Source organism: Lagenorhynchus albirostris, chromosome 10 (assembly GCF_949774975.1).
Source record: "Lagenorhynchus albirostris chromosome 10, mLagAlb1.1, whole genome shotgun sequence".
Taxonomy (NCBI): Eukaryota; Metazoa; Chordata; class Mammalia; order Artiodactyla; family Delphinidae; genus Lagenorhynchus; species Lagenorhynchus albirostris.
In genome coordinates, this window is record NC_083104.1 from 1218210 (window position 1) to 1234315 (window position 16106).

The 16106-nt window shown below is 61.1% G+C and overlaps 2 protein-coding genes across 22 annotated transcripts in view; both read left to right on the forward strand.

Moving 5' to 3' along the window:
• PODXL2 (podocalyxin like 2) overlaps positions 1–9568 on the forward strand; it is a 31867-nt gene extending 22299 nt beyond the window's left edge. Inside the window, exons 4-8 of one of the 2 annotated variants that reach the window (XM_060160970.1) lie at positions 595–669; positions 5230–5386; positions 5716–5777; positions 8379–8558; positions 9199–9568. In XM_060160970.1, coding sequence (XP_060016953.1) covers positions 595–669; positions 5230–5386; positions 5716–5777; positions 8379–8558; positions 9199–9411 — 687 coding nt within the window. In that variant the 3' untranslated portion in view covers positions 9412–9568. The remainder of the gene's footprint in view (positions 1–594; positions 670–5229; positions 5387–5715; positions 5778–8378; positions 8559–9198) is intronic. The other variant, XM_060160971.1, reaches the window with a different exon arrangement.
• A 174-nt stretch (positions 9569–9742) lies between these two features.
• On the forward strand, positions 9743–16102 carry ABTB1 (ankyrin repeat and BTB domain containing 1). 20 transcript variants are annotated; one of them, XM_060160973.1, is made up of 13 exons: positions 9743–9869; positions 11039–11101; positions 11196–11251; positions 12121–12265; positions 12392–12551; positions 12651–12696; positions 12869–13060; positions 13144–13262; positions 13512–13607; positions 13709–13876; positions 14638–14838; positions 14904–15156; positions 15816–16102. In XM_060160973.1, exons 1-12 carry the CDS (start codon positions 9814–9816, stop codon positions 15108–15110), a joined length of 1509 nt encoding a protein of 502 aa, XP_060016956.1. In that variant the 5' UTR covers positions 9743–9813; the 3' UTR covers positions 15111–15156; positions 15816–16102. The 20 variants fall into 20 exon arrangements, with proteins under 20 accessions (XP_060016956.1, XP_060016955.1, XP_060016958.1 ...); XM_060160972.1 differs by having other exon boundaries at positions 14904–16102; XM_060160975.1 differs by having other exon boundaries at positions 13201–13262; positions 14904–16102.
• The last annotated feature ends 4 nt before the right edge of the window (positions 16103–16106 follow it).

Sequence of the window (16106 nt, forward strand, 5' to 3'; positions counted from 1 at the left end):
GCATGGGGAGAGCTCTGCCGGGCCCCGGGACGGCGGGTGGATCCCGGGCAGAACTTTGGGGGGCACAGCTCATGGCCCAGCAGCGGGCATCCTCTTCACACTGAGGTGTACAGGCTCGGCACCCCCGCCCAGTAGTCATGGGTTCGGGTGCCCTCTGCTCGTCACAGCCGCTGAGGGTGGGTGCTGACAGCGCTCTGGCCAGCCCCACCTCCACGCCCCCCACCACTGTGCAGTTGCCCCTGCTTTCCTCCTCACCCGCCCACCCCGACACCAAAAGGAAAGGAGGGGTTCCAGGTGGTCAGCTGTGCGTCTGGCCCCCAGGCATGCTACTGTTTGCCCTTCAGAACGTTACACGAGTTTGCCTTCGAAAGCTTCCAGGCCGGCCCCTGCAGCCGGGCCCCTGTGACACAGCTCCTGCCTCCACTCCCTCCAGACATCGGGTTGGTGAACCTTGGCCGGGTCCTGGGCATGTCACCTTGCAGAGGCTGTCTGCTCTCACCCAGCTGTCACACCCATGCCTGGCCTCGCCCTCCTAGCTTCTCACAGGGTTCCGTCCACCCTCCCTCCAGATGCCCTTCTTATTTCTTTGCACAGGTGATCTGCGAAGACTGGAGCAACCTAGCCGGAAAGAACTACATCATCCTGAACATGGCGGAGAACGTGGACTGTGTGAGTGCTGGTGCGGCAGGCCGGGCCGGGGTGGGTGGCCTGACCCCCTGGGGGGAGCCACCTCCCACCAACGTCTGAGAAAAGAGGGCTCTCGGGTTTTTAAATCCCCAAGGCTCTTTGTGCCTGCCCCCCTCCGTTTTTGATTCTGCGTGTGATGTCGTCTCTCCATGAGGATATTGAAATTGCTTTCTGAAGAGTTGTTTTCTCCCTGTACGGGACGCTTTCCCCATTTGTTAGTTTTGTTCTCAGTTTTCCACATGCGTCCTCTCCTCAGCTGTCTGGCGGCGTTTGTTTGGTGCTGTTTAAGGAGGGCCAGCCAAAGCTGGTCAGAAGCTTTGAGCCTGGGGGCGGGCTTCACTGTAGCTTCTCGGGAGGGTGGTCTGGCCGGGCCATTTCATGTGAAAATTTCTAATGTGAGTGTCTTTAGGGCCTTCCTCTTGGGTGATTAGGTTCTTGGAAAAAGGAACGTCTGTCCTTCGGGGAGGGTATGGGGCTGGCCGCCGGGGTTCTGGGAGCAGCTTGGGAGAGGGCTGTGTTTCTGTGTTAGGACACACGTGCCTGATGGGTGAGTTTATTCACCGCACCCATTCGCAGTGTGAGCCCCTCCCACGGCTGGGTCTGGTGTCCTCAAGGTCAGAGACCCTCTATTTTACCATCATTAAAGAACAAGCGTCCCGTCTTCTGCAGGGAGAAGGGATGTTTGTCAGCTGTGCGGTGTCAGGGGGAACTAGGGGTCCATTGCTTCTTAAACACACTCTCAGTGTGGTCCTGTGCTGGTGCCGTTTCCATTCTCTCTCCCAGAGGGAGCCAGTGCCGCTTATCCAGAGCGTTTGGCAAGTTGGGCGAGAAGTCTGGGTGCTCCTCAGCTCTCCCCGCCTGGCTCAGCGTCTGGCTCTCTCGGGCTTGCCGAACTGGGAAACTCTGACTCATCCATCCGCTTCCGGTGATCACATGCTGTGGCTCTTGTCTCCTCTGCTGTTTTGTTGTGGTTTTGTCTTTGTGGTTTTAGACCTTAAAAGAAAAAGCCTTCATTCTTGCTTAGTGTGTTTGGTAGAAAAGTGAAAGTACATGCACACGTTTAATCCACAAGTGACCAACGAGGTGTTCTCTTTTTCCCAGCATCTTTATAAAGTGATAGATTGTAACATCATTGGTGTGTTTCAATCCAGGGCAGTGCAGTTATTAGTCTTACTGATGCTCACTCTGTTAACTGGAAATAAAGCACGAGGTAAGGGCTGTGAGTCGAGTTCATTCAGTGTCTGACTGAGGACGGTGGCCTGGGAGACAGCCTCTCGGGTGGACGAGCCAGGATACATATGAACTTCGGTGAAGGGGACGCATGTAGCGGAGACCTCAGGGAAAGGTCACTGCTGGCCTTGAGGACCAGACGTCTCAGTTAATGATTTGAGTGCTTTTCTGTGTGTGGGACAGTGCAGGAATCTGGGGTCAATGCCATTCTTCCTTAGTATACATGTTAACTCTCTGGGGGCCCATATATCCAGACACAGAATGCTTCGTCCTGCATTCCTCTCAGAGTGTAGGTCAGCGACTGCAGTGGCTTAAGACTTGATCCTTGTGGAACTGAGTGGCAGGCAGCCTGCGTTGCCTACAACGCCATCTTTGGCCAGTGAAAGCCTCAACTCAGAGTTGGCTTCTGAGTCCTTTTGACCAACCTTTAGTGTTTGCTAGTTTCCCTGCTTTCTGTGCACAAGGATGTTCCAGGCTGTTCTTGAATGTTCCCTTCCCTGGACACGGAATCAACATTCTTCAAGGAGCTCTCATGGCTTTCATGGGGACTTGAGACTCTGGAGTTTGGGGGGCACATACTTGAACAATGAAGTCTAAAGTTAATGTCTCTGTTCTTTTCCCAAAGAACACATAGAAGCTTATAGCTTTCATTCAGCCTTCCCTGTTTTTGTCTGGTTTGTTATTCTCATTTAATACTTGACATCCACCGAATTAGTCAATATTATTTTTTACGGTGGATTTTTTAATTGTAAAAAAATCTAACATAAAATTTATCATTCTAATCATTTTTAAGTGTACGGTTGTGTTAAGTACATTTACATTATTGTGAAACAGATCTCCAGAACTTTTTCATCTTGCAGAAACTGGAATTCTGTCCCCATTAAACAACTCCATCTCCCCCCTCTCTCAGCCACCCTTCTACTTTCTGTCTCTGTGAATCTGAGTGCTCTGGGCCCCTCATGTTAGTGGGATCGCACAGTATTTGTCTTCCTGTGACATCTCGGGCACATTCCAACGGGTGGCGCCGTGGGGTCAGCGTGTATGCGTACGTTCACCTTCCCTGGATACCGGCCAGCGACTTTCCACGGTGACTGTGCCGGTGACACCGTGGCAGCACCCGGGTGCTCTGGGGCTGCCGCGTCTGCCGGCCATCGGTGTTGTTTTTCATTTTAACCATTTTGCGAGGTATGTAGTGTGGTGGCACTACTTTGTGGCTTTACTTTGCATTTCCCTGATGATTAACAAAGTTGAACAGCTTTTCATGTGTGTTTTAGCCTCTTGGTCAAGTGCCTCATCAGATCTTTTGCTCATTTATTGACTGGGTTATCTGACTTTTTATTTATTGATGTCTGTAAATTATTTATATGTCCTGGACATGAAACGTCTGTCTTGTATACATATTGTAAATGTTTTCTCCTACCCTGTGGGGTGCCTTTTCACTCTCTTAATAGTACCCTCTGATAAATGGAAGTTCTTAATTTTTTTAAACTTCATCATAAAATACTCCAACTTATCAGTTTTTTCGTTCATGGTTAGTGGTTTCGTCGGGTCCAATTTAGAAATGTTTGCCTACTCCAAGGCCATGCTTGTTTCTAAAAGCTTTAGATCTGAAATGCATCTGGAATTGACTTTGGTGTATGGTGTGACCTATGAGTCCAGGTATGTTTTTTCTTTTCTGCTGAGATATCCAGTCGTCCCAGCACCTATGACTGAATAAGTCCTTTCAATCCTCACAGTAAGCCCACGGATTTAGGCCCGATGCCCACATTTTCAGATGGGGAAACTGAGGCTCGGAGAGGTGCAGTGTGTTGCTAAAGGTCCCAGAGCCGATGAATGGCAGAACCAAGATTTGAGTCCATATTTGATTCCAAAGCCACTGACACTCACTTCCCATCTACAGAATGAATGTATGAGACACCTAGTCATCAGACCCTCCCAGAACTGACTTTGTGGGTCTAGGGCTTAAGCCAGGCAAACGTCTGGACGCTGAAAATGGGGGGTGTGCGCAGGTGGTGGCGCACAGGGCTGCAGCCCCCACACACACGGGGAGGCGCCACCCCAAGGAGGGCTCAGGCACGGCTGCCCCTCCCCTGCACGCGCACACACGGACGGTAGCGGCCATTTCAGGAGCTGGGGCTTCCCGAGCCGCTCGCTCGGGCCATCTCCAGGTACCAGCCTTCTCCCAGGTGTGGAACTGAGCAGGCCTCTCTTAGGCTGCTGAGCCTAACACTCGTGAGAGCCTGCACTGGGCACTTGCCATGGCAACAAGGCCCTTCATCACGTCAGTAGCGTGACAGCCACGCTCCTTAGCTTGGGCCCCAGCAGAAAGGAGAGCCCACAAGGCTGGCCTGGAGAGACGCCTGGGTCTCATGGGCAGAGACACCTGGCTCGCGGCCCCGCGGCTGGGAGCGTTGGAGATAGGAGCCCACGTACAGGAGGGAGGGGCTGCTGGGGGCCAGGGGTCGGGGGACCCGGCCAGAGGAGGGCCTCTTCCCAGACGGGCCAGGAAGGGACAGTGACGGGCTGGGAGCCAGAGGCAAGGCCTCCTGCCCCGTGCCAAGTTCCTGTTCAGTGCCAGCCTCTTGCCAGCCTCTTGTTTTTGTTTTTGTGTGATTACCTGTGTACAAGCTGAAGGAGATCTCAGCAGCACAAGAGCGCCAGATGGGAAAGAAGTCTCCTTTCCCTTCTCCTGCCCCTCCCTGCGGCCAGGGGTCTGCCATTATGGCCATCTCTGCTAATTGTCCTGGGCACCGCTGCACCCTGCGAGGACGCAGGCGTCTTTTTTTTTTAATCTATTTTATACATGTTAGTGTATATATGTCAACCCCAATCTCCCAGTTCATCCCCACCCCCCACTTTCCCGCCTCGGTGTCCACACCTTCGTTCTCTACAGCAGACTCTTTCTTGACTGCCCAGCTTTGAGCCCTGTCTCTCCAGTGACAGGCGGAGGGGAGTTTGGGGAGGATGCCTCCCACCTCGGTGGCCGTATTGACGCGCACTCTCTTGTCCTCCCCCCCGACATACTCGTCCGTCACATGACACGTTTGGACACCAGGCCCCGCGTGAGTGCAAGAGGCCAAGGCAGGAGGGGGCACCTGGACGCCTGCAGGGACCAAGTGGACTCAGGTCTTCCTGTGCCCACTGTCCCCCGAGGCCAGGGTCACAGCCTCCTCCGTGGTCCCCAGAGGTCCCTGAGCAGCCACTCTGGGCAGCCCGCTGGCCTTTCCCGGGTCAGAGGGGCCCAGGCCTAGAGGCTGGGGTCAGGGGGCATCACCCGTCACCGAACGCGGGGCTTTCTCTCTGCCTTCGCAGGAGGTGTTCCGGCGGCACCGGGGGCTGCAGCTCCTGGCCCTGGTGGAGGCGGCGCTGCCCCGCCACGGCCGCAGCCGCCACGGGGACTGGCGCATCTCCCTGAGCAAGCCCAGCGAGAGGGAGCGGCACCTGCTCATGACCTTGGTGGGCGAGCAGGGTGAGTGGGGGCTGTGGGGAGGGCAAGCTGAGTCCCAGCTGGACTGCCTGGTTCAGGGCTCAGTGACGCCCACAGGCCTGGGTTCTGGAGAGAAGGAGGATGAGTGCACCCTGGTCGGGAGGGAGGCGCAGGCCCATGTACTCTGTGTGGTGGGGGAGGGGCCGTGGGTGTGGCTTCTGGAAGGGGCCAGCGGGTGGGCAGCAGGTACGGGTCATGGTCGGTGTGGGCTCCACGCTGGGGAGTGAGGCTCGGAGGCTCAGATGGGGTCCGAGGGTCAGGAGCCCGAGCAGCTCTGCGGCCAGGGCTGTGCTGATGGTGCGTTTCCCTAGGGGTGGTGCCCACTCAAGACGTCCTCTCCATGCTGGGCGACATCCGCGGGAGCCTGGTGGAGGTAAGAGCGTGGCCGTGCTCCCTGCACCCCTAAAACTCTGGGGCGGGGCTGCCTTCCCTGAGGCGTGAGGGCCTGCGTGGCGGGGTGCGGCCTGAAGCAGCTCTGGACAGCTCCTGTCTCCGGTCTCCGAGGCCCAGCTCCCGAGGAGCACGGAGCTACCAGCTGCGGTGCGTGTGACATGCGACAGCAGGCGCAGACCCAAGCCGTGGAGGGAGGTGGTCAGGAGAGGATGCAGAGGGAGGGGCCCCCCGAGGGGATCTTGGAGGGTAAGCGGAGTTCTTTGGTGGACGGCAGAGAAGCGAAATCGTGCAAATTTCGAAATCGTGCAGAAGCCTGGTGGGTGGGGAGAACGTGGCACAGTTCCCAAAGGCACAAAAGAAAGTGTCACCAGGCACTCCCCACTGAGAGTCGCGGCACTGGGCCAGCTCGGGGGCCCCGGGGTGGGGTGGGGTGGGGCGACCCAGGCAGTCCACCGCCCACCTGGCCAGCCCCAGGGACCTGGGCTGAGGAGACAGGCTGGCCGACCTCTACTCCAGATCCACCTTCCCCAGAGGAGGAAGTGCAGTTCCTCACCTCCCTTCTTGAGGACAGCCCGTGTCCTCCAGGCCCCGTCCATTCACTGGAATCCAGGGGCCTTATCAGTCCCCGTAGTTCTCAAGAGTTCTGCAGTATTTGTTTGTTTGTTTTTTATTTATTTATTTATTTTTGGCTGCGTTGGGTCTTCGTTGCTGTGCACGGGCTTTCTCTAGTTGCGGCGAGCGGGGGCTACTCTGTTGTGATGCGGCGGCTTCTCATTGTCGTGGTTTCTCTTGTTGCAGAGCACAGGTTCTAGGTGCGCATGCTTCAGTAGTTGTGACACGTGGGCTCAGTGGTTGTGGCTTGCGGGCTCTAGAGTGCAGGCTCAGTAATTGTGGCACATGGGCGTAGTTGCTCCGCGGCTTAGTTGCTCCATGGCATCTTCCCGGACCAGGGCTCAAACCCGTGTCCCCTGCATCGGCAGGCAGATTCTTAACCACTGCGCCACCAGGGAAGCCCCTTGCAGTGTTTTTAGTTTGTTTTTTATATATTTATTTATTTGGCTGTGTCGGGTCTTAGTTGCGGCATGAGGGATCTTTAGTTGTGGCATGTGAACTCTTAGTTGTGGCATGTGGGATCTAGTATCGTAACCAGTGACCGAACCCAGGCCCCCTGCATTGGGAGTGTGGAGTCTTAGCCCCTGGACCACCAGGGAAGTCCCTTGAGAGCCCTCCAGTGTTTGTTGACAGAGCTGAGGCCCCACCTCCTTATCTAGTCCACGCCAGGCTGGGGGTGGCCTCCGTGGTGGTTTGCGGCTTTTTGATAAGTGTGCTGAGTGCCAGACTGGGTTCTCTCACCCGGCCTTGAGCACCACCCCGGGGTTGTAAGCAGTAAATAAGGCCCCCTGTTGAGTACCATAGGTGCCCCATTTAAGACGGGAGCTGAAACCCAGAGCAGGGAGGTGACTTGCCCAAAATGGCACAGCGAGTGCGTGGCTGAGCCAGGCTTTGGACCAGGCCTGCGAGATTCGAGAGCCTGGGCCTTTCGCCGTGATGCTGTACCTACACCACCTGGGTAGCCACGGGGGCCGGTCCAGTTGTGAGACTTGGGGTTCACGAACACTGGGGGGCTGGTGGAAAGTGGGGTTTGACCTTTTTTACAGACCCTTCTGCTTCTCCCCTCCCCTGGGTGTTCTGGCTTTTCCGGACGTTTCATTCGGACTGATTCGGCCGAAAGGCATGCTGGGTCTTTGGACATATGTTAGTGGGCAGATTTAGCACGCGCATTGGTGGTGAGTCTAGCAGGAGACCTGAGCCGTGGTAACTTAAAAGAGAATAGAGAAAGTGCTGGAAATATACAGGTGGTTCACAGCAAGAAGAGCTAATACCTGGCTTTAGAAAGGGGGACTCCCAGGTCTCTGCGCCGGAGCCAGTGGACGGCGCCCTCGCCCTGGCGCCTGTCATCTGATCACGGCACCTCGCCGTTCCTGCTTTCCTCCACCCGAGATGCTGATTGTGGAGAGTGTCTGCCTGACCCGGTGGGGACAGAGCAGACACTTGGCCAGAGAAGGCCGCCCACTCGAGACAACGCAGTGTCGGGGGTGCTGGGCGCTAAATGACATTGGTGACCACTCCAGTGGGAAGAGGGAGGAAGCTGGGAGACTGGGGGTGGCCGAGGACGTGCACTCTCTCTGGCCCACAATGGCCATAATGGTACCGGGACACCCCTGCCCCCCAAGGTAGAAGCTGTGTTTGCAGTTCCTTGCGGTGTGTGGTGGAGAATGTGAGGAGAGAGCTTCACAACTGCTCGTGTCCTTTTTCAAGCTGGTGGGGACCGTGTGGATTGTGACTGCTGGCATGGGGCCAACCTCAGTGGGGGGTTAGGGCCACCACCAGGTGGGTTTAGGGCCAAAGGCCGCCTGCAGCAGGGTTTGTGAGGAGTCTGGGGGTGGAGGCGCCCTCAGGCAGCGTGGGCTGGAGATCGGGCAAGCCTGTTCCCCGTCCCTGAGCTCCGACCCCAAGGGCCCTGTGGGGAGCCCTGGCACCCTAGGATCTCGGCTAAGGAACCGGGCCCTCCCGCCCCCAGATTGGCATCCAGAACTACTCCACCACCGGCAGCTGCCAGGCGCGGGCCAGCCAGGTACGCAGCGACTACGGGACGCTCTTTGTGGTGCTGGTGGCCATCGGCGCCATCTGCGTCATCATCATCGTGCTCGGCCTGCTCTATAACTGCTGGCAGCGCCGGCTGCCCAAGCTGAAACACGTGGTGAGCGAGCGTGGTGAGCGAGCGTGGAGCTCAGGGGCAGGGGGCTGGGCCGCGGTGGTGCCGGTGAGGGGGTGCCCAGCTCAGGCATCTGAGGCTCAGTGTCCCCATCTGCCGGTGGGGTGACTGCGGGTGAGGCGCTAGTGCAGGGCCTGGCCCCCAGTTGCCCTCTGCAGGGCGCCGGCCTCGCATTAGGTGCTGGAGGTGCAGGGAGCGGGACGTTGGCTGCACCCGCAGGGCCGCTGCTGGGGGGCGGGCGGCCTTGCAGGCCTGGGCTCCTGTGGATGCCTCATCAGACAGGCCCTGGCTTGGGGGCTTGGCGTCAACAGGAGGCTCCAGCAGCCTGGCGGCTCCCCGCAAAGGAGGGGCCCGGGCACAAAGCTCCTGTTTCCCATGAGCCCCTTTAGAAGGGGTCGGCGCTGGCGGGAGGGACCAGATGGTGTCAGGGAGGCCATGGGTCTGTTCCGTGTGCAGGGTCAGTAGTCATTTTAAGAAAGGACCCAGAGCCGAAAGGGCCTGCGTCCATCAGGGTCCGCTGGGGTTCCCTGCGTGCGGTTTGGCCGCCGGCCTGAGGCCCGGTGAAGGGATGAAGCGGGGGCGGCGGGGGCCCGGCGTGCTCTCCCAGCGGCCCCTCCCGCCGCAGTCGCACGGCGAGGAGCTGCGCTTCGTGGAGAACGGCTGCCACGACAACCCCACGCTGGACGTGGCCAGCGACAGCCAGTCGGAGATGCAGGAGAAGCAGCCCAGCCTGAACGGCGGCGGCGCCGTCAACGGCCCGGGGGGCTGGAGCGCGCTCATGGGGGGCAAGCGCGACCCCGAGGACTCGGACGTATTCGAGGAGGACACGCACCTGTGAGGGGCTGTGCCCCGCCCGGCCCTCGGCACGGGGTCCCCGCTTTCCCCCGACTCACGACGCACCTCGGCCCCATCCCCGTCCCCACCCGACGCCCCGAGGGGCTGCCCCGGGACCCCATTAAAGCCGCCCGGAGAGCACGCCGGGCCCCGCGCCTCCGCCTGCGCGACTGGTTTTTGCGCTTGGGGGCGGAGTGGGGGGAGAACATGTGTGATAAGCGGAGGCGGTGGACTAAGGGGCGGGGCGGGGCGGGCACATCCCAGGTCGGTCCTCCGGGCGCCAGGCGCCGCTGCGGAGCGGGCGGGGCGGAGCGGGCGGGGCGCGGCGCGGCGCGGCGTGTTTATATCCGGCGGGGCTTCGCCGCTGCCCTGGGGTCGCCGGGCCGGGGTCGGGGACGTCCGCGCCATGGATACCTGCGACCTGTTCTCCAGCTGCAGGAAGGGGGACGTGGGCCGAGTGCGGTGAGGAGCCGTGGCCCCGAGGAGGGTGTGAGTCGGCCGCCCGCGGAGCGCCTGGCCGGGGTGGGGGTGGGGGGCGGCCCGGGCGCCGAAGCAGGACCGCCCCGGTCCAGGCAGCTCTCTGAGCGGGGGCGCGGGGGTCGGGTGCTGGCGTGACTTTTTCCGGGAGTCCCGGAGGGGAGGACTGCCACGCGGACGCCCGGAGGAGGCGGAGAGGGGCACAGAGTAGAGAAGGGCCCGGAGGTCAGACCCTGGGGGCAGGCCTGGGACGCCCCCTACGTGGCTCCTCTGATGAGCTGCGGACCCCGCGCTGGGAACGCCTGTGGGCCGGAACCAGCCTCTGGTTCTCAGAAGTTCGGGAACTCCTAATTGCGGTTGACGCGGCCCGGGTGCTGCAATCGCCGTCTCCGCGGGCCGCACGGGGAGGGGAGGGGGCTGCTGATGTGGGATATGAGGCACCTGTTTTCCTTCCCCCATCCCTGGTCCCGACCTCCCCTGGCGCCCTCCCCTGGGCCAGTCGGGGACTTCCTGAGCCCCGCAGCTTCTCCGGGCTCCTCCCCAGGGTCGGGTGACACCTGGGAGTTAGTTGGTAGCCCCCAAAGTGTGGTGCACTCTGAGATCCAACCTGGGCGTCTCCTCGAAGTGGGTTCCTGTCCATCACCATTCTTCGTGGTCTCCCCTCACCCGTCTCCTCTGCTGCTTTGTTTCCTGACTTCCGCCTTCTATATAATCTGTCCATTTTTCGTTTCCACGCTGCCAGGACGCCTGCAAGTCTCCTGGTCGTCCTGTCCACCTCCAGTCCCTCTGCCCTCGGAAGGCTAACCTGCCACCCCATGCAGCCCGAGGCTTCGGGTGGAGGCAGGGCCCCCCCCACCTCCTCCACCTCCTCCTCCACCTCCTCATCCTCCTCCTCCTCCTCCCCTCCCCCCTCCTTCCCTCCCTCCCTCCCTCCCTCCCTTAAGCCTTCAGCCCAGATGCTCAGCCTCTTCAGCTCTGGGGCCTCCGACGCCCAGGGGCTCCCACATCCACTCTTCGTGGCTCCTTTGCCTTAAACGCCTGTCCTGCTCTGGTCTCTGCCCTCACCTGGGGAGGCTTTCCTCCTTCCCCTTCCGCAGGTCTCCTCTCCAGACCCCAAACCCATCCTGACCTAGGCCCTGACCTCCCCTGCCCAGGTACCTGCTGGAGCAGCGAGACGTGGAGGTGAATGTGCGGGACAAGTGGGACAGCACCCCCTTGTGAGTGCCGGGGGTGGGGGGGGGCAGGGGGTGGGTAGGGTGGGCGGGGCCTGCAGGCCTGACAGCGCCCCTGCCCCGCCCATCTCCCCCTCAGGTACTATGCCTGCCTCTGTGGACACGAAGAGCTGGTGCTCTACCTGCTAGCCAACGGTGAGTGCGCAGGGCAGGGCTGGGTGGGGTGGTGGACGTGGGCTGTGCCCAGGGGCCCTGGCATCCCCTCTCAGTCCCGCACCCCGTCAGCAATGCCCTTAGCTCTGCCCTCAGAGCCGGTTCTCCCCTCAGCTCCGCAGCCCCGGGTCAGCGTCCCTGCGGCTGCCCCTCCCTGTCCTCTACCGTGTGTTGTCCTTGCCACAGTGGGCATGCCCCACGGCCAGTGTGACCTGCTTCCTGGCCTGAGTGCCTTCCCTGCTGTGTTTCCCATGAGCTAGAGAACCTGGCCTGCCTTGAGCTGCTCCTTGACAGGCGCCCCCTCCCGCCCCGCCAGCCCTCTGCTGCCTCCCCACGTGCCGCTCAGGGCCTTTGCACTTGCTGTTCCTTTTGCTCAGAAGGCCTTTCCCAGGTCTTGGCATGACTCCCACGCATTTCGCGTCTCCGCACCGTGTTTCTGCCACAGTGACCTTCCACAGCCTCTCCTGTGGCAGCTGCCACCACTGTCACCCTTCATCTTGCTTAGCTTTTTTTTCAGAGCACCTGACGTCATTTGCTAACCTGTGTATGTCTTTCTGCCCCAGGAACCTCAGTTAGGTGAGGACGGGGGACTCTTCTGCCTAGGGTGTGTCCCCAGACTGCCAGTGCACAGATTAGGGCCGGCCTCCAAGCCGTCTGTTTTGTGTGGTGTGTGGCGTGTGGCGTGTGCCTGGGCCCCGGCAGGGAGGATGCTGGGGCACGAGCAGGCCCAGGGCGACTCGGGCCCCGTAGGTGGGGTGGGGAGGGGGAGTTGCGCCTCTCCCCCAGGCCCCTCCCCAGCTGTGGCGGGCAGCCCCATGGCCCTGCAGATTGGGCAGCCCTGCCGTCCCCAGGAGCCCGCTGCGAGGCCAACACCTTCGATGGGGAGCGCTGTCTCTACGGGGCCCAGAGCGAGGCCATCCGCCGGGCCCTGCGTGACTACAAGCAGGTGACGGCCTCCTACCGGCGGCGGGACTACTACTATAGCTGCCTGCTGCGGTGAGACTGAGCGCGAGACAGCCCTGCACAGAGGCTCTGTGGTGGGCGTGGCCGGTGTGGGGCTGAGGGGGGGCAGTGGGGGGACTTGGGGGCGGCACTGCTGAGGACCCCCTCCACTGCCCCCAGCCTCCTGGAGCAGGGCATCCACAGCGACGTGGTCTTCCTAGTGCACGGCAAGTCCTTCCGGGCACATCGCTGCATCCTGGGTGCTCGCAGCACCTACTTCGCACACATGCTCGACACCAAATGGAAGGGCAAGAGTGTCGTGGTCCTCAGGCACCCTCTGGTGCGTCCCTCCCGGGGATGGGGAGGGCAGAGGGTGAGCAGGGAATTTGTGTTGAGCGGCTGTCTCTGGCCCTTGTCTCCCTGCGGTCTCTGCCTGCAGATCAACCCCGTGGCCTTTGGGGCCCTCCTGCAGTACCTGTACACAGGTGAGCCCTGGGTCTGGGTAGGGAGGGCCTGCAGCACACCCGGACGTGGCTTTGGCGCCACGTTCTCTCTCCTGGCGCTCACCCCCTGGGGTGCAGGGTGGGCCCAGCTGCCGCCTGGGCTGGGTTTTCCCACCCACAGAGGAGCCCTTCTCGTCTGTCCCGGGTCCTGTAGAACTCGGGTGGTGGGCCGAGGCACGGCCGCGGGGCAGCCGGGGGCCCCCTCAGGCTCTGAGCCTCCGCCCAGCCCTGCACCCGTACCCAGGCTGCCTGGACGTGGGTGTGGAGCATGTCGGCGACTGCGAGCGTCTGGCCAGGCAGTGCCAGCTGTGGGGCCTGCTCGGCGACCTGGAGGCCCAGTGTGAGTGTGCGTGTCCAGGACCCGCCCGGGGCCCAGGCAGCAGCTGGCGGGCCGCCCGGCTCCCTGAAGCTGCGTTCTCCCCTCCACAGTGGCTTCCAAGCCAGGCACGTGTGTGAAGGTGCTGACCATTGAGCCCCCCCAGGTAGACCCCCGGCTGCGGGAGGACCTGGCCCTGCTGGCCGACTGTGCCCTGCCCCCCGAGCTCCGGGTAAGCACACCCGCCTGGGCTGGGCTTGTGGGTAGGGGGCGTGTCTGGGGATGGGTATGCGGTTTAAACCTAGAGCCCAGTTGCTTCCCTTTTCTGAGCTAGCCTGCTTGCTTTAGTTGTCTTGTATCTAAGTCAGCGCGGGGCAGCGGTCGTCCTCCAGGATGAGCTAGAACGGGCTCTTGGCCGGGGCCGGCTGCTCTCCCGTCTCCTGCCTGCTCTGGTGGCACCTGCTCTGCTCTCCCCCGCCAGGGTGATCTTGGCGAGCTGCCCTTCCCCTGCGACGGCTTCAGCAGCTGTCCTGATGTCTGCTTCCGAGTGGACGGTCACAGCTTCCTCTGTCACAAGGTACTAAGCTTTTTCCCTCCGGACCCCCACCCCTGCCTTAAGCCCCGGGCCAGCTCCTCCAGGCACAAGTCTTGGCCCATCCTGAGCCCAGCCTCCCACAGGCCTTCTTCTGTGGCCACAGCGATTACTTCCGGGCCCTGCTGGATGACCACTTCCGCGAGAACGAGGAGCTGGAGGCGTCAGGCGGCCTCCTGGCCATCACCCTGCACGACGTCTCGCCCGCCGTCTTCACCCATGTGCTGTACTACGTCTACAGTGACCACACCGAGGTGTGCGCGCTGGGCAGGGCTTGGGGGGGCTACACAGGCCACGTCACCACGGGGCTTAGAGGGAGCGCCCAGGTCTGGACTGGCTCTGGGAGGCCTGTTCTCCATGAGGCTGGAGTGTGGGTCCTGTGTGAACTTTTCTATCAGGTGGAGGGGCCCTGGTTTCAGGGCAAGAATGAGTGACAAGACTCGTGGCATGAGCACCTGGCACTTGGAGACACAGTGTAGCCACCTGAGGTCCCCAAGTTTCCCAGCCACCGGGTGGGCGGGGACAGTCACCCTGAATTCCTGCAACAGTGGGGATGCGTTGGGGTCACCACAGGGCCCTTTGGCTGCCCCGAGGCAGCTGCCCCAGGTGAGGAGGCGGCAGGTGTGCACTGCCTGCTTGTGCGCGTGTGTGCTGGTCACTGTAGTAATATGGTGACTGAGGAAGGGGGTTTGTTTCTTGTTTCTCTGCAGTGAGTGCCCAGGGCAGGGTTAGCACACTTCCTCCCAGAAGGGGTCAGTGGGCTGTAGGATCCCTGTCACAGCTGCTCCCAGAGAACGGGGTGACGGCCAAGCAGGTGTCCCCGCCTGGACTGGGTGAAAGTTGCACCCAGCTTCCCTCGTCCTCTGGAGGCCGTGCTTGCCACAGCAGGTGGGAAACATGGGCTCTGGCTGTGGGGCTCGGGGCAGAGCTGGCCTGCAACGTGAGCCCCTGGCTCGGCCCGTGGACCCCATTCTTAAGTCTCGGGTGCCCTTCCTCACCTCCGTTCTCTTCACAGCTGCCTCCCGAGTTGGCCTACGACGTGCTGAGTGTGGCTGACATGTACCTGTTGCCGGGCCTGAAGCAGCTGTGTGGCCGTGGCCTGGCCCAGCTGCTGGACGAGGACAGCGTGGTGGGCGTGTGGCGCGTGGCCAAGCTGTTTGGCCTGGCGCGCCTGGAGGACCAGTGCACGAAGTACATGGCCAAGGTCATCGAGAAGGTGAGCGTGGGCCCGGGGTGGCTGAGGGTGGGTGGCGGGCGTGCCCTGAGCTGGCCTGTCCGCAGCTGCTGGAGCGGGAGGACTTCGTGGAGGCGGTGAAGGAGGAGGCCGCGGCCGTGACGGCCCGGCAGGAGACGGACTCCATCCCGCTGGTGGACGACATCCGCTTCCACTTGGGCAGCACCGCGCAGACGTGCAGCGCCATGGAGCAGGCAGAGCGGCAGCTGCGGGCGCTGGAGGACCTGCTGGCGTCTGTCGGCCTGGACTGCTGAGGGCTGCGCGCCATGTGGTCTGTGAGCTCGGGGCGTCACCGCGCCGGTAGGCGCTCGGCGGGGCTCCCCTCCTCTTTGTGCCTGGGGACCCCGGGGAGGGGCACCTGGGGATGAGGCCTCTCCCGCAGCACAAACCAGCCCCAAGACCCTGGGGGCTGGGCACCACTCAGGGAAACCTGGCGGGCCGTTTCTTAGGGCCTCCCTCCCACGTCCCACCTGCTCCTGGCCCCTCCTCGCATGCTTTCCTGGGCGGAGGCGGCAATAAAGCTTGAATTCACCGTGGGAGCCTGTGTACCAGGGACAGGGTCGGGGGAGCTCGGGTCAGGGCCCCGCGTCTGTGGGTCTGAGTAGGCAGCCCCTCTGATGACCAGACTCCCCTGGGGGACAGGGTTTCCCCTTGGCCCTGGGAGGTGCCGTGGGGCGAGAGGTGTTTGCCCTCAGGTGAGCTAAGGCAGGGCTTCTGAGCTCGCTTACTGAGCAGCTGCTCATACGGCTCGCCGTGGGGCCTCAGCCCAGCCTGCACCTTGGGGCGCAGGGCCCCAGCTAAGCAGACCTGGCCTGGCTCCCTGCACCCGCCTCAGCCACTGGCTGTGGTGCGTATCAGTCCAGGGGGGTGCTGAGGATGGAAGCCACTGTTTTACCCTCAGCCCAGGGCCTCCTCGAAGTGAACACTGTTGAATCAAATATTTCCATACATTTTACTAGGAAATATTATATGCATTCTATTCCATCACAAGATCCCATTGGGAAAAACAGATCAACCGTTAACAGAGTAAGCAAAAACAGAAAAGAAAAACGGCTTGTACGTGAAGTGGAGTGTAAGGGCGAAGAGGGCCTGCCGGCGGGGCAGCGGCCACAAGCCGACCGACCGTGCCGTGCCGAGTCCCGGGGGACTGGAGCAAAAGACAACCAGGAATCCTGCTTTGAAAGTTCATCATTAATTTTGATTTAAAAGTAAAGTATTACATTAAACTATTGCTTATTTTTAATGACTAT

Coding starts and splice junctions, on each gene's coding strand:
- ABTB1 (XM_060160972.1), top strand. CDS start 9,814: ATGGATACCTGCGACCTGTTCTCCAGCTGCAGGAAGGGGGACGTGGGC. Junction 12,266..12,391: donor TACTATAGCTGCCTGCTGCG/GTGAGACTGAGC, acceptor CACTGCCCCCAG/CCTCCTGGAGCAGGGCATCC. Junction 13,263..13,511: donor CCCTGCCCCCCGAGCTCCGG/GTAAGCACACCC, acceptor CTCCCCCGCCAG/GGTGATCTTGGCGAGCTGCC.